Source organism: Phascolarctos cinereus, unplaced genomic scaffold (assembly GCF_003287225.1).
Source record: "Phascolarctos cinereus isolate Bilbo 61053 unplaced genomic scaffold, phaCin_HiC Scaffold_726;HRSCAF=1367, whole genome shotgun sequence".
Lineage (NCBI taxonomy): Eukaryota > Metazoa > Chordata > Mammalia > Diprotodontia > Phascolarctidae > Phascolarctos > Phascolarctos cinereus.
The window spans coordinates 219830444-219843401 of NW_027556098.1; the positions used below are offsets into that span (position 1 = coordinate 219830444).

Below are 12958 nucleotides of genomic sequence, written 5' to 3' on the forward strand. Positions count from 1 at the left end.
TTGGCCATGTTTTGCTTCCTAATTCTTGGCAGCATAGGCAGCTGCTGGCAGGAACTCTCTCTTGCCCTGATATTAGTGGCATAAAGAAGCTGTTGAAGGAGTGTATGGGACCACTAGCTCTCTCCCCCCGACAAGACTGACTCACCCCCTTGTTAATGCGTGAACAGTTAGTCATATGTAGATCTACAGTATTTGTACCTAGTAGAGGCGGGCGTGGGTAGAGAACTAGATTCAGTAGATGACCTCTGAAAGGCACTCAGGGAAAGTCAGCCAACATACTCCTAGACTTTCAGGGGAATGCAGACTGACCAGCTCCAGTCCCTTTCATGCCTGTTCCAGCTCGGGTTACCCTCCCTGCTCTATTTTTAGGTTGCATGAATTGAGGTATAAACAACGAGATGTTTGGGTCTTATTCTTCTGTTTATACATGGAGGGGAAACAGTTTCTCTTCTCTCACCCTATAACATAAGCCTCCATTCACCATATATATGCAGGTTAACAGCAGCTACATTATAAGGAGGATAATTTACCTTGTAATTTTATATTTATTTAAGATTAATTAACCAATAAAGGCTTTCATTTTCCTTGAGTGCGTCTGTACCATTGCCTATTTCAAATGTGTTATAAGGTAGCTAGGCTGTAATAAAACAGACTTTAGCTTTCTGGTTGAACTTATATCAAATGAACCATTTCAGAATGGCTAATGTCAGCTATCTTTTACATTCAGTAAAAAAACCAAAAAACATTTCAGTTTGGTCAAATAGTACAATCAAGTTAAGAAACAGCCACATATAGCTATATCCTTAACAATTTCCAGATTTAAGTCTTGAGTAGTACCCTACAGGTGCTTTTCTGCAGAAATCCATGCGATCTATATTTCAAGCCATGGTCATGGAAGGGTGAAGACATTTAATGCACAGTTCTGTGTTAGAAACAAAAGAACTTGTTTGATTTGTTTTATGTTGATGAAATATACATCTACAGTTAGGTGCAAACCTGCAAATCTCGCAGAAATGGTCTCTTAAGACCACTGACTGTCCCATCTTCACGCTATGCTTTCTGCCAGATAGGGACGACTGTCTTCCCTACTTCTTCCCTTATACAGGCAAGCCACACAAATGCTCATATTTTACTTGGGCAACTGCATCTATTATCTCATCCCAAAACTCTCTCCTCTTCCTCAGTTTCCCAGAACTGTGCACGCTGAAATGATTATTTTATGTGTCTTTGAAGTATCTAATTGCTCCTAATGTAACTAAAGCTGCTAACTTCCCCTCCCTGACATGGCTCCCTTGGCTCTGTACCTGTATAAATGTCATTGATGTTCATTCTTGCCTTGCTCTGAAGAAAGAAGGAATTCCACAGGTGCACAACTATGAGAAATAAATGCTGAGCAGCCCTTCTGATAATCACAGTGTGGTCTTTTACAGGGGATTCCTGTTTAGGTACAGGTTGGACAAGAAGGCCTGTAACTTCCCTCTCTCTCTTAATTCCGTGGGTGTTAGAGCTGGAGTGAAATGACCTCACTCTATCACTTCTCTCTTAATTTTTCTGGGGAAGCTCTGCGGTATCATAGGGCTAGCTCATTTAATGGAATTTCTGATATGATACCTTATGTTCAGAGTTAAATTCATTTAAAAATCCCCAGGCCCCCAATTTACTCCCAGGCTTCTGAATATTTATTGTGTGTTCTGGCTAATTCCCTGGAACAATAGTGACACCCCCTGGCCAACTTTCAAAATCACACACCTGTTATAGTAAAGAAAGTTGGTTTCCATTTTCTATATGAAGGCAGGAGTATCTATCTTTTCTTCATCAATACTACTTGATGAAGCTTTATCTGGCAAATCTGAGGTCATTGTTAATAAATAAACCCCTCCACCCCGAGACGTTGTTCTTCCCCCCAATGAGCCTAGGTGTCTTCCAGAGTGACTCTAATGTAACCACTAGGATTCTATACCTTCTGATGGATTCCTTGAATCCTTTTTTGTCCAGTTACTGCTATTTCTCCTGGTAAACCTTGATCACCCTATAGGAAAAAAAAAGCCTTTCAAAAATACTAAAAAAAAGCCCGATCTGGCAGCTGTACTTTAAAGCATATATAATGGTGAGACAGAGAGAGAGAGAGAGAGAGAGAGAGAGAGAGAGAGAGAGAGAGAGAGACAGAGACAGAGACAGAGAGAGATAGAACTGTATCTATAAATTGTTGTTGAGTTGTTTCAGTCACGTCCAGCTCTTTGCGACCCCATTTGGGGTTTTCTCGGCAAAGATACTGGAGTGGTTTGCCATTTCCTTCTCCAGCTCATTTTACAGATGAGGAACTGTGGCAACCAGGGTTAAGTGACTTACTTAGAGTCATACAGATAGTAAATATCTGAAGCCAGAGTTGAACTCATGAAGATGAGTCTTTCTGATTCCAAGGCCAGAGTTCTATCCACTGTGCCACCTAGTTGCCCTGTGTGTGTATACACACACACACACACACACACACACACACACACACACACACACACACACACATATAAGTATATATACACAAACATACATATAAGTGCATATATATATATACACATATATACAGATATTTTTTGCTTTTAATTTTTTAACATTTATTTTCCAAATTCTCTCCTTTCCTCTACTCCCCCATTCGTCCCATCCAGAAGGCAAGAAATACAATATTCATTATACATATGAAGTCACGTAAAAATATATTTTTTGTTTATATTTGTATTTATCTACATATGCATATATTTTCTACCCTTCCCTCCTCCTGCAATAGAATATAATTTCCTTGGAGGCAGAGATTATTTCATTTCTGTATTTGTATCCCCAGTTCCTAGTCCAGTGCTTGGCACTTAATAAATGCTTATTGATTGATCCACACGGAAATAAACAAAATTTTGTAAAAATCAACTTAGGCTGTGACTGTGGGGAAAAGGCCAGCATGGCCATCTGCTGTTTTCTGGAGATGAACCTGCTAACCTTTTAGCTCTGTATGTGCCTTTACTAAGTATACTCTCCATATGACCGTGCAAGCATGTAAGACAGGGGTCAAGGACTGAGGTTTGCGGACTTTGTGTAGAAAGCGCAGTTTCAGGTATCAGCTAGCCGGGGCTAGATAAGCTGTTTTTTAATCCTTCTCTGACCTAGTAAAGGAGCCCTGGATTTGGATTTAGGTGATTGGCTTAGAAACCATCACTTCCTGGCTGTATGAACTTTGGCAAGTCACTCAGTCTTTTAGGGCCTCAGTGTCTTTACAGGCAAAATGAAGATTAAATGACTTGTACAGTACTGTGTTAGAAGTAAAAGAGCCTGTTTGATTTGTTTTATGTTAATCAAAAATACATCTACAGTTAGGTGCAAACTTGCAAATCTTGCAGAAGTGGTCTCTTAAGATACTTAAGACCACTGATTGTCTCATCTTCATGCTATGCTTTCTGCCAGATAGGGACGACTGTCTCCCCTACTTCCTCTCTTATCCAGGCAAGTCACACAAATGCTCATATTTTACTTGGGCAACCGCATCTGTAATCTCACTATCACATCTACTATCTCACAGGTTTGGTGTGGGAAAGGTGCTTTGTCAACTTTAAAGCATTAAACAAAGTTGAGCTTTTTCTTTAAGGAGGGAATCATATTTGATATTTATTAGGTTCCTCCCTCAGCTCATAGTATGCTTTGTATGTAGTGGGTGTGTACTAAAAACTTGTTCAATACTTGAGTGAACAAATGAATCAAATATCTAAGTTAGAAAGAAATGTGTTTACGTAGAAATGGGCTCCTATCTCTGGTCAGAAGGGGGAGGAAGGAGATAGAGAGAGGGAGAGAAAGAGAGCAAGAGGGAAAGACAAAGACAGAGAGAGGGAGAGATAGAGAGAGTTGGAGAGAGAAAAAAGAGAGGAAGGAGGGAGGTAGAAGAGAGAGATAAAGAGGGGGGAGAGAAAGAGAGGAAGAGGAGAGGAGGAGAAAGAGAAAGAGAGGGAGAGGGAGGGAGAAAGAGAGAGAATTCTGGGAGGAAATTAATCTGATCATGAGGAGGAAAAGAAGCATGCTCTTCCCTCCTCCCCATGATGGTGGGATCTTCTGGGGACTTGATTACCACTTGGGAACCCCCTAGTTAGTTCCTCTGATAGAAAAGAGCTCTTAGAATTGGAAAAGGTGAAATGAGGAGGGTTCCCCACAGACCTAGATGAGTGAGGCAATGTGGGAGAGTAGATAGAAGGCTATCTGTGAAGTCAGGATGACCTGTATTCAAGTCCTATTCTGATACATCCTATTGGTTCTGGGCAAGTTATTTAACCTCTTGGTGACTTAGGCAACTTTCTAAGAGTCAAGTTGCAGAATAATTACTGATATGCATTTGTAGGGGGACTTTACTTACTGGGAGCTCATCATACAGAAGAAATCATAGATCTGGGAACCCACCTCCTCCTTGCCCCCGACAAAAATACATAGGTGTGGGTGAGGCCCTTTCTGGCTTAGTCATTTTTATAACCATAATATTCCTCTAAGGGGGCAGATAAGACTGTTAGGCCTGGTAGGAAGGGAGGACCTTTCACTTACTTCTTCTAGGGAGTTTTTGAGGATACTGTGCTGCCTCTCCTCAAAGCCCTCAATTTGGAAAACTACCAAGGGCAAAGTCAATACCCAGTAGCCTGTGGGCTAGAGCAGAAATTCTTCTATCCCTCACCTGACCTATTGCCTCTCGTTGAGGACCATGACATCAGGGAGGTGATGCCATGACATGCAAATGAATTGGATTTGAGTGAGGGAGGGCTGCGCAAGGTCACCAGTCTCACTTTCTTCTCTGGAGCTATCCTGGCTGGTAACTTGTCTTTCTGACTTTAACTGTCTCTGACTCAGGTCCTTCCTGAGGCCAACTTGTGCCTGGGCTGACCGCTAATCAATTCAATTCAGATCAACAATTTTTTTTTTTATTAAGGCACCTGCTACATTCAGGGCACTGTGCAAAGCACGTGGATTCAAAGACAAAATGAAAAACAGCTTATGTTCTCGGGAAGCTTACACTCTATGGAGACAGGTAGGTGATGCAGTGAATGGAACACTAGACCTGGGTGAGAAAGACCTGAGTTCAAGTCCAGTCTCAGACTAGCTGTGTGACCATGGGCAACTTAACTTAAGGGTGTTTAATTTCTGTCTGCCTCAGTTTCCTTCTCTGTAAAATGGGGGTAATAATAGCACTCACCTCATAGGGTTGTTGTGAAAAAATGAGAATATTTATAAAGTGCTTTGTGAATCTTGAAGTTTTATATAAATGTTAGCTATTATTCTACTAGGGGATAGAACAAGTATACAGATAAGTAAAAAACCCCACAATTTGAGAAGGGAATAATTATTAACAGCTGGGTCAGTTGGGGAAAAAATTTCTTATAGCAGAAGTCAATCATTTCTTTTTTCTCTTCCCTTTTCATGGCAGTACTCTTTGTTAGTTTCCTTCCTACTATCTTACCATTCCTTCTTGGTCTACTTTGCTGAATCTTCATCCATGACAAGCCCACTAACCAGGGTATACCCCAGGACTCTCTCCTGAGCCCTCTCCTTTTCTCTATCTCTATCCTCTCACTGAACTCATCAACACCCATGGGCCCAATTATCCATATGACTTCCACATCTATACATCCTGCTCTAATCTTTCTCCTGAGCTCTAGACCCACTCGTCACCAATTGCCTAGCAGACATTTTGGACTGGATTGCTGTAGGCATCTCAAACTCAACATGTTCAAAACAGAACTAATTATATTTTCCCCTAAATACAACTTCATCCTTTGCTTCTCACTATTACTCATTCAACATAGGCAGGTGCTACACTGGATGGAGCATATGGCCTGGACTAAGGAAGATCTGAGTTCAAATATGGCCTCAGACACTTACTAGTTGTATGACCTTGGAAAAGTCCCTTAATTTCTGTCTTCATCGGTTTTCTTAATTATAAAAAGGGAGTAAAAAGAGTACGTACCTCCCAGAGTTGTTGTGAGGACCAAATGAAATCATATTTGTAAAACATTTAGTCCTGTGCCTGGCATGTAGTAGGTGCTTAATAAGTGCTTGTTCCCTCCCCCAACATATCTAGACATTTGCCAAATCTTGTCTTTTTTATTTCCATAACAACTCTCTTGTTTCTTCCTTAACACTAACACTGCCTTCTCTCTAAGTTCAGGCCCTCATAAAGGACTATTGCAATGATCTCCTAACTGGTCTTCCCGTCTCAAGTCTCCCCCCCACTCCAATTCATCCTTTGTAGAGCTGCCAACGTGATTTTCCTAAAGTGCAGGTCTGACCATGTCACACCCCTTGCCCCCACCTCAATAAACTCCCCTTGTTCCCTATGATTCTGAATGACCAAACTGCTCCGTTTGACACTTGAAACTCTTCACAAATTGTTCCCTCCTCATCTTTCCACTCTTCTTAAAAGTCATTCCCTTCTATGCACTATGGCCTATTTGCTATTCTCCCCACACACCATTCCATTGTTAACCTCCATGCTTTTGGCTGTTATCCTCCATGCCTGGAATGCCCTCCCTCCTCACTTCTATATCTTCTACCGCATTTCTACTTTTCTTTCTTTTTTTTGGAGGCAATCAGGGTTAAGTGACTTGTCCAAGGTCACATAGCTCCTGAGACTGGATTTGAACTCAGGTCCTCCTGACTCCAGGTCTAGTGTTCTATCCAATGTCCACCTAGCTGCCCCTCTACCTTCTTTCAAGGCACAGTTCAAATGTCACCTTCTTGCAGAAAGTCTTTCCAGGTCCTTTGGGCTGCTAATGCCTTCTCCACTAATGTAACCTTGTATCTACTTTATGTTTATCTTGTCTGTACTTTCATAAGTTCACACTGTCTTTTCCATTAGAGAGCAGACTCCTTAGGGACAGTGACTGCTTTCACTTTTTCTTTGTGTTCCCAGTGCCTAGCACCATGCCTGACACATAGTAAATGCTTAATAAATGCTTATTAACTGATTGGTTGAGGAGGCATGGTGCCTGAGTTGGACCTTGAAAGAAACAAAGAATTCTAACAGGCAGAGGTGGGGAAGGAGTGCATTCCAGGAATGTAGGACAGCCTATGCGAAGGTCTGGAGGGAGGGAAATAGAATGCCAAGTTCTGAAAGGAGCAATGAAGCAAGTTTGGCTGGAATGGAGAATACACAAAGGGAAGGAAGGTGAAATAAACCTGGAACCAGACTGTGAAAAGTATTGAATGCCAAGCTAAGTTTATCTTATCCTAGAGACAATAGATTCTAGAGCTAGAAATGATGTCTTTGGCAGCTTTGTGGGGAGGAGAGATTGGAGAATCAAAGACTAGAAGCAGGGAGACAAATGAAGAGATTATTGCAATAGTCCTCTTGGAAGGTGAGGAAGTCCTGAACCAAGATGGTGTCTGTGTGACTGGAGAGAAGATAGATGTGAGAGATGCAGTGAAGGTAGGATCAATGATTCTCAGCAATGGATAAGATATGGGGCCTGGGGAGTGAGGGAGAAGGAAGAGTCAAGGATGCTTACTTGCATCTAGCTCTCAGAAACTCGACCTCTGGTGCTGGCTTAGAGTCCCAGAGGTGAAGGCCCTTATGTGCCTCTGGCTCCTGGAGGCCCAACTAACATCTCGGGGACTGCCTACTTCGGTGACCAGCCCTGACCATCCAGTCAGGTTTATGATGGCTGGAATTTGGATTTGGGTCTTTCAAAAGGTAGTCTAGGGGAAGTGAATAACAAAGAAAATGTAAAATTACTGGCATAAAGTAGGTGACATCTACACAGGGTTAGGAAATAGGAATAATTCTAGTAGTTTTTTTTCCCTGCAGTCACCTGGGTACAACTACATTAACAAACCAAGACATGTCTGAGGACAGAATTCATGCCCCTGGCTTTAATAGAGAACAAGTGAAATTGGTGACACTGAAAATTTCTTAAGACTGTAATAATAAATCATTTAGACATGAGGATAACAATGATATATGCTTCCCAGGTAGCTCCCTTCCCTAAAGGAGTTGCAAAGCAAGCCTAATAATATTATGCTGGGTTTCTGACTAGAAATTCTTAATGAGAATGGACAGTTTTAAAAAAAAAAAACTGAGCAGGAATGAAGATAATTTGGTATCTATCTAGTACCTTCTAATACAGTTGGAAAGCTGCAAAAAAGCATGTGAAAATGCACGAAGAAAGTAAAAATTGCTACAAAAAACCCCAAACAAACCTACAAGCTGTAAAAACTAGTTGCTTTATTTTTAGATATACTTTGAATATTTCTAATCTGGTTCATCTCCTAGCAAGCTTGTGAGCTGGGATAACTGTCATGTAAGGGACTCAGCTGGTACTCAGTGACCCTCTGGGCTTCTTTGCCTGTAAAGAAACATAGTGGGAGATGCTTGGCATCTTTCATTCCTTTATGAGTGAGAAAATAATGCCTTCATCTATGTCCTGAAATAGCTACCTCACCCTGGGACCATGCACTAATGAAAGCAGGGATGATCCAGAGCGTAGTTAGGTCTCCAGCTGGTAATTCTACACAGCTATTTTTACTTATTCAAGCAGTTGTGGGTGCACCCCACATTTACTAGTGGTATTTTCCTCTCCATGACTGCTAGGAACAATGGATGAAAAAAATTGGAGGGGGGGGGAAGAATTCTTCCCCTTCTTGCTCTGGAACATAAGTTGCTCTCCCTTCTGTATGCTGCTATGGACAATTATGTGAATCTACAAAGGAGCTGTGGTTTCCTCCTTGTGGCGTAATTCTCAGTATGATAACTCCCTCTACCAGGCAAATTCAATATATCTATGGCTTAACAGATGAGCCTTAGCTTTGCCACTGGCTACCTATCTGACTTTGGTCAAATCACCTTAGTTTCCTTATTGTAAAATGAGGCATATGAACTAGAATACATCTCAAAATTCTTTCCAGATCTAAATCTATGATCCTAGAAGAAGTTGCTTGAGGAACAGAGAGATTGAGTTACTTGCCCAGGGTTACACAGCTCATGACAGAAGTAGGATTTGAACCCAGTTCTTCCTGACTCCAATCCTAATACTCTATCCACTATGCCACAGTGTTGTTCATCCTTCATTTTTGAAGAAGACCAATGACATCGTAGGGGATGTCTTGACTTGTGTGTGAATTGGATTTAAGTGAGGCAGAATTGTACAACGTCCGTCAGCCTCACTCTCTCTTCCAGAGTCATTGAAGTCCAGTGGCAGGACAAAATTCAAGGTGACTGGCAATGGCCTGGGATGCAGTGGGTTACCTTGGGGTCTTCAATATCTGACCAAGTTCTAAGTGTTTCACAGCACCTGCTTCAATTGCCTTCATGGCCATTGGAACAAATTGTTTCACCCATTCCAAGAAGGAGTAAAAAAGTCACCTTTCCTGTCAGACCTCATGTACTTTGTTTTGCTGCTGTTTTTTACGCTGATGTAATATCGTGTCTATGTACAATTCTTAAAACTCCTGTAATAGGAGGAAGTTGATGACAGAGGTCAGATTTGCTGACCTGGAAAGTCTGCAGGGGATGGAAGACCGCAGAGAGGTGGCTGAGGATATGAAGCCGAAGCTTATTAACTGTGTGACCTTCTTACCTTTCCCTGGCTGAAGTTTCCTCTATTAAAAAATGAAGGAACTTGACTAGATGGTCCCTGAAGTCCCTTCCAGCTTTTCATCTATGATCTTATCAAAATGAATCTCTTGTTGGGGGTATGAAGCTATTCTGGGTGCTTAGGTGGTACTAAAAATGTAGAAACTTGGCCATAGTCTGGTGGGTGGCAGTAGTATTTGCTCTACCTTCTATATGCTACATTCAAACATGTATAGTGTGCATATTTCTATCATATGAACTAACCTATTTCAGTGTTGAGAGTAACCTTATAAAAAGCAATTTACATATTCAAGTTGGGACCAATTGTGGTAGTAGACAATCTTTATCTTTACAAGACTGGGAGCCTTTGCCCCATAGCATCCTGGGAGCCAGGTGGATCTTTTTGTCCTACTGCCTCTAACAATTTTTAAATGAATTAACTTTTCAAAAGGTAAATGCTCTTTCTTCTGCCCTCCTTCCCTCAATGAGAAGAACCTCTAGACAATGAGAGGAGAACAGTACCTTCTCTCTGTGGATCCCAGCATCAGGAAAGCTGGAAGGTGGATGTTGGGGTCCAACTTCACTCTGCAAGAGCAGATATAACTATTATTTATCCCCTCTGACAGAAGAAAAGTCCTTTATGAGAAAGGAAGGAATAAGCATTTATAGAGTGACTACTATATGCCAGGCACTGTGCTAATAAGCCCTTTACAAATTTTATCTCAGAACCTGGTTCTTCGTCTAAGACACACAAACATGGCCACTCCAACAGATTGCTTTGATCTCCTTTCACTTCAGAACTCAGGATTTTCCCAACAGAATCAATCATTTTTAGTTTCAACGCATGTTTTCTTATGAAGAGGAAACAGAATGGTTTTGGACATCTTATTGGTCGTAAATCCATCCATAAAACACAGACCTTTTTGGTTGCTATTGTAAACCCCAAATAAATTTTGCCTCACTGCATCTTTTGTAAGCCCAAATTGATCTTGACAGTGTATAAAATCACTTATACTTTGTTAGGGAACTGATGGATTTATAGCCCACCTTTCCCCCACTTCATGCCAATCCGTGGCTGCCCATGAGGTCCTTTCAACCCCTCAAAGCTGGCGTCTCCCTGCATGACCAAGTCACATTTATTTAACAATGGTAGCCCGCAGCCCTGTGTTTGGTTCAGCAGAGTCACTAAAGCTTCTGGACCACAAATGATACATATTAAAGGAAGAAATGATGGCAATGACATAAACGGTTTTCTCTTGATTTTAAATTTTCCAGCTCGAGACAATGAGAGAAAGGTACTTTCTTCCTGGCTGAACAGCCTCCTCATATCTGTACTAATTTTCATTAATGTTGCACGTAGCCCAGGTTTCCATTCTCTGAAGGTGAAAGTGTTTGTGGGAAAGTCTTCCTGGTTTTCCATGGAAAACAATGATCTCTTTTCTGTATGAGCATATACAGAGATGTCTTATATGTGCCTAGAAATTCACTCCATTTGGAGGAGAAGAGACCAATAGAACGTTTATAGGGATTCATATGTTGTGTTCTTGGTACGGGCATACGTTGGCTGTAGTGAGTGGATTTTGGCTTAAACTAGTTTCATTTATTCATTCATTGATGCAACAAATATTTATTGCATGCCTACTGTTGTAAAGATGCAACATAGTGTGATAGAAAAAACACTTGATTAGAAGTCAGATAATTTGTGCTGGACTATAAAAGGGAGTCTTTAATTGAAGGTTTGGCCTTTTTTTTTTTTCTCAGGGCAGATCAGAGTGTGGTAGATATAAAAATTGCATGTGTTATCATCTATGTGGTTTCAGAGGAGAATTTCTAGACCTCGAATTCCTGGTCCCATCCTGATCAACTTCCTTCAAATGCATTTTGAACTGAATTGATTCAGAAGAGTATAGTGCCACAGAAGTCAAAGGTGGAATGTCTCAAATTGGAGGACTTTGATCAATAGTGTCAAATGCTGTATAAAGGTTGATGAAGACTGGGAAAGGATCATTGAATTTGTTGATTAGGAAGCCATTTGTGATTTTTGAGAGTATAGTTTCAGTAGAGTGGTAGGATTCCAAAAGAGATTGCAGGCATTAGTTAAGGATAAAAGTGTTTGGTGAGGAAGTGGGATGTTGAGCATAGAACACTTATTTATGAAGTTGGGCTGAGAAAAGAGATGAAGAAATAGGCTGGTAGTTGGAGGAGACAACAGGGTTTCTATGCAAGGATCTAGAAGCTACTCTTTAAAGAAATCTCACTGGTTTAAGCTACTGTAAAACACAGTACTCAGGTCTAGTCCCAAGTGTTAGAGAGTTATTAGCTTCAGGGGTGGTTGACATTGAGGTAAGAGTGGAGGCCAAAAACAGAAAATTCCTGCAACAGGTACAAAATCTAGAGATGGCTTATTTCCTGTATTTCCTAACTCACGGAGTAACTCTTCTCTGATACAGAGTATCTAGGAGCAGAATAGTTATGGTGCCAAGTATGGTTGCTTTATTTAAGGTCCTTTATTTTGTGTGTGTGTGTGTGTGTGTATATATATATATGTGTGTGTGTGTGTGTGTGTGTATGTATATATATGCATATGTATATGTATGTACGTATGTATATATACATATATATATATATATATATATTTAATCATCCTTGGTTTGATATGATCCAGAATATTGATAATTTATGTGGAACAAAAACCCTGCTTGTATTCCTTCAAGCAGTCCATGATGCTGGCCAACTCAGAGTTGTAGAACACTTTTCTAATTGCATATCCTCATTTAAATATGGCTATAGGTTGTTGGAAAGAGTCAAGCAGTTAAAGATGAGTCATTGCCTAACCAATGGAGAAAAGATCCTGAGATAAAATGGTGAATCTGCTCTTCTCCTGTGAATAAAGAGACTGCCATCCATTAATTCTCTGACTTAAATGGACCAAAAACTTTAATGGACCAAAATTGAGTCATGAGTGACCACAAATATGGGCACCATTCAGTTCTGTATGAAAAAGAGGACTGTTTTAGAACCTAGTGATCTGTCAGGCGCAACTTCCAAGGCCACCATTGTGAGACAGATATAATCTAACTAGGACTTCCTGGCACTCTATTGAACTTCATAAGAAGCCCAGGGTGACATCTTGTAGTGGAAACAAATGTTTCTATTATAAAACAGGAATATATTTGCTTTTGTGCAGGCTACAAGTAGTTTTTATATCTCATTATAGTAAATCAATTGGCATTTCAAGCTATAGATGTTTATGTTTTTATCAGTACAAGCCTTTTTAATAAATTAGATTTAAACATAAATTAGATGAACAAATTTAGCTACTAAGGTACATACATGATGTTAGTAAACCTTAGTGCTAACATATCTTGGCAATGGATT

At 40.6% G+C, this 12958-nt stretch overlaps 1 protein-coding gene across 4 annotated transcripts in view; it reads right to left on the reverse strand.

Annotated features, from left to right (window-relative positions):
- LOC110211635 (uncharacterized) overlaps positions 1 to 12958 on the reverse strand; it is a 69631-nt gene that overhangs the window by 23240 nt on the left and 33433 nt on the right. For 3 of the 4 annotated variants that reach the window (XM_078146980.1, XM_020991085.2, XM_078146981.1), the window contains 2 exons: positions 10103 to 10165; positions 1961 to 2029 (listed from right to left, as the gene is read on the reverse strand). In XM_078146980.1, the coding sequence (XP_078003106.1) occupies positions 1961 to 2029; positions 10103 to 10165 (132 nt within the window). The remainder of the gene's footprint in view (positions 1 to 1960; positions 2030 to 10102; positions 10166 to 12958) is intronic. The other variant, XM_020991088.2, reaches the window with a different exon arrangement.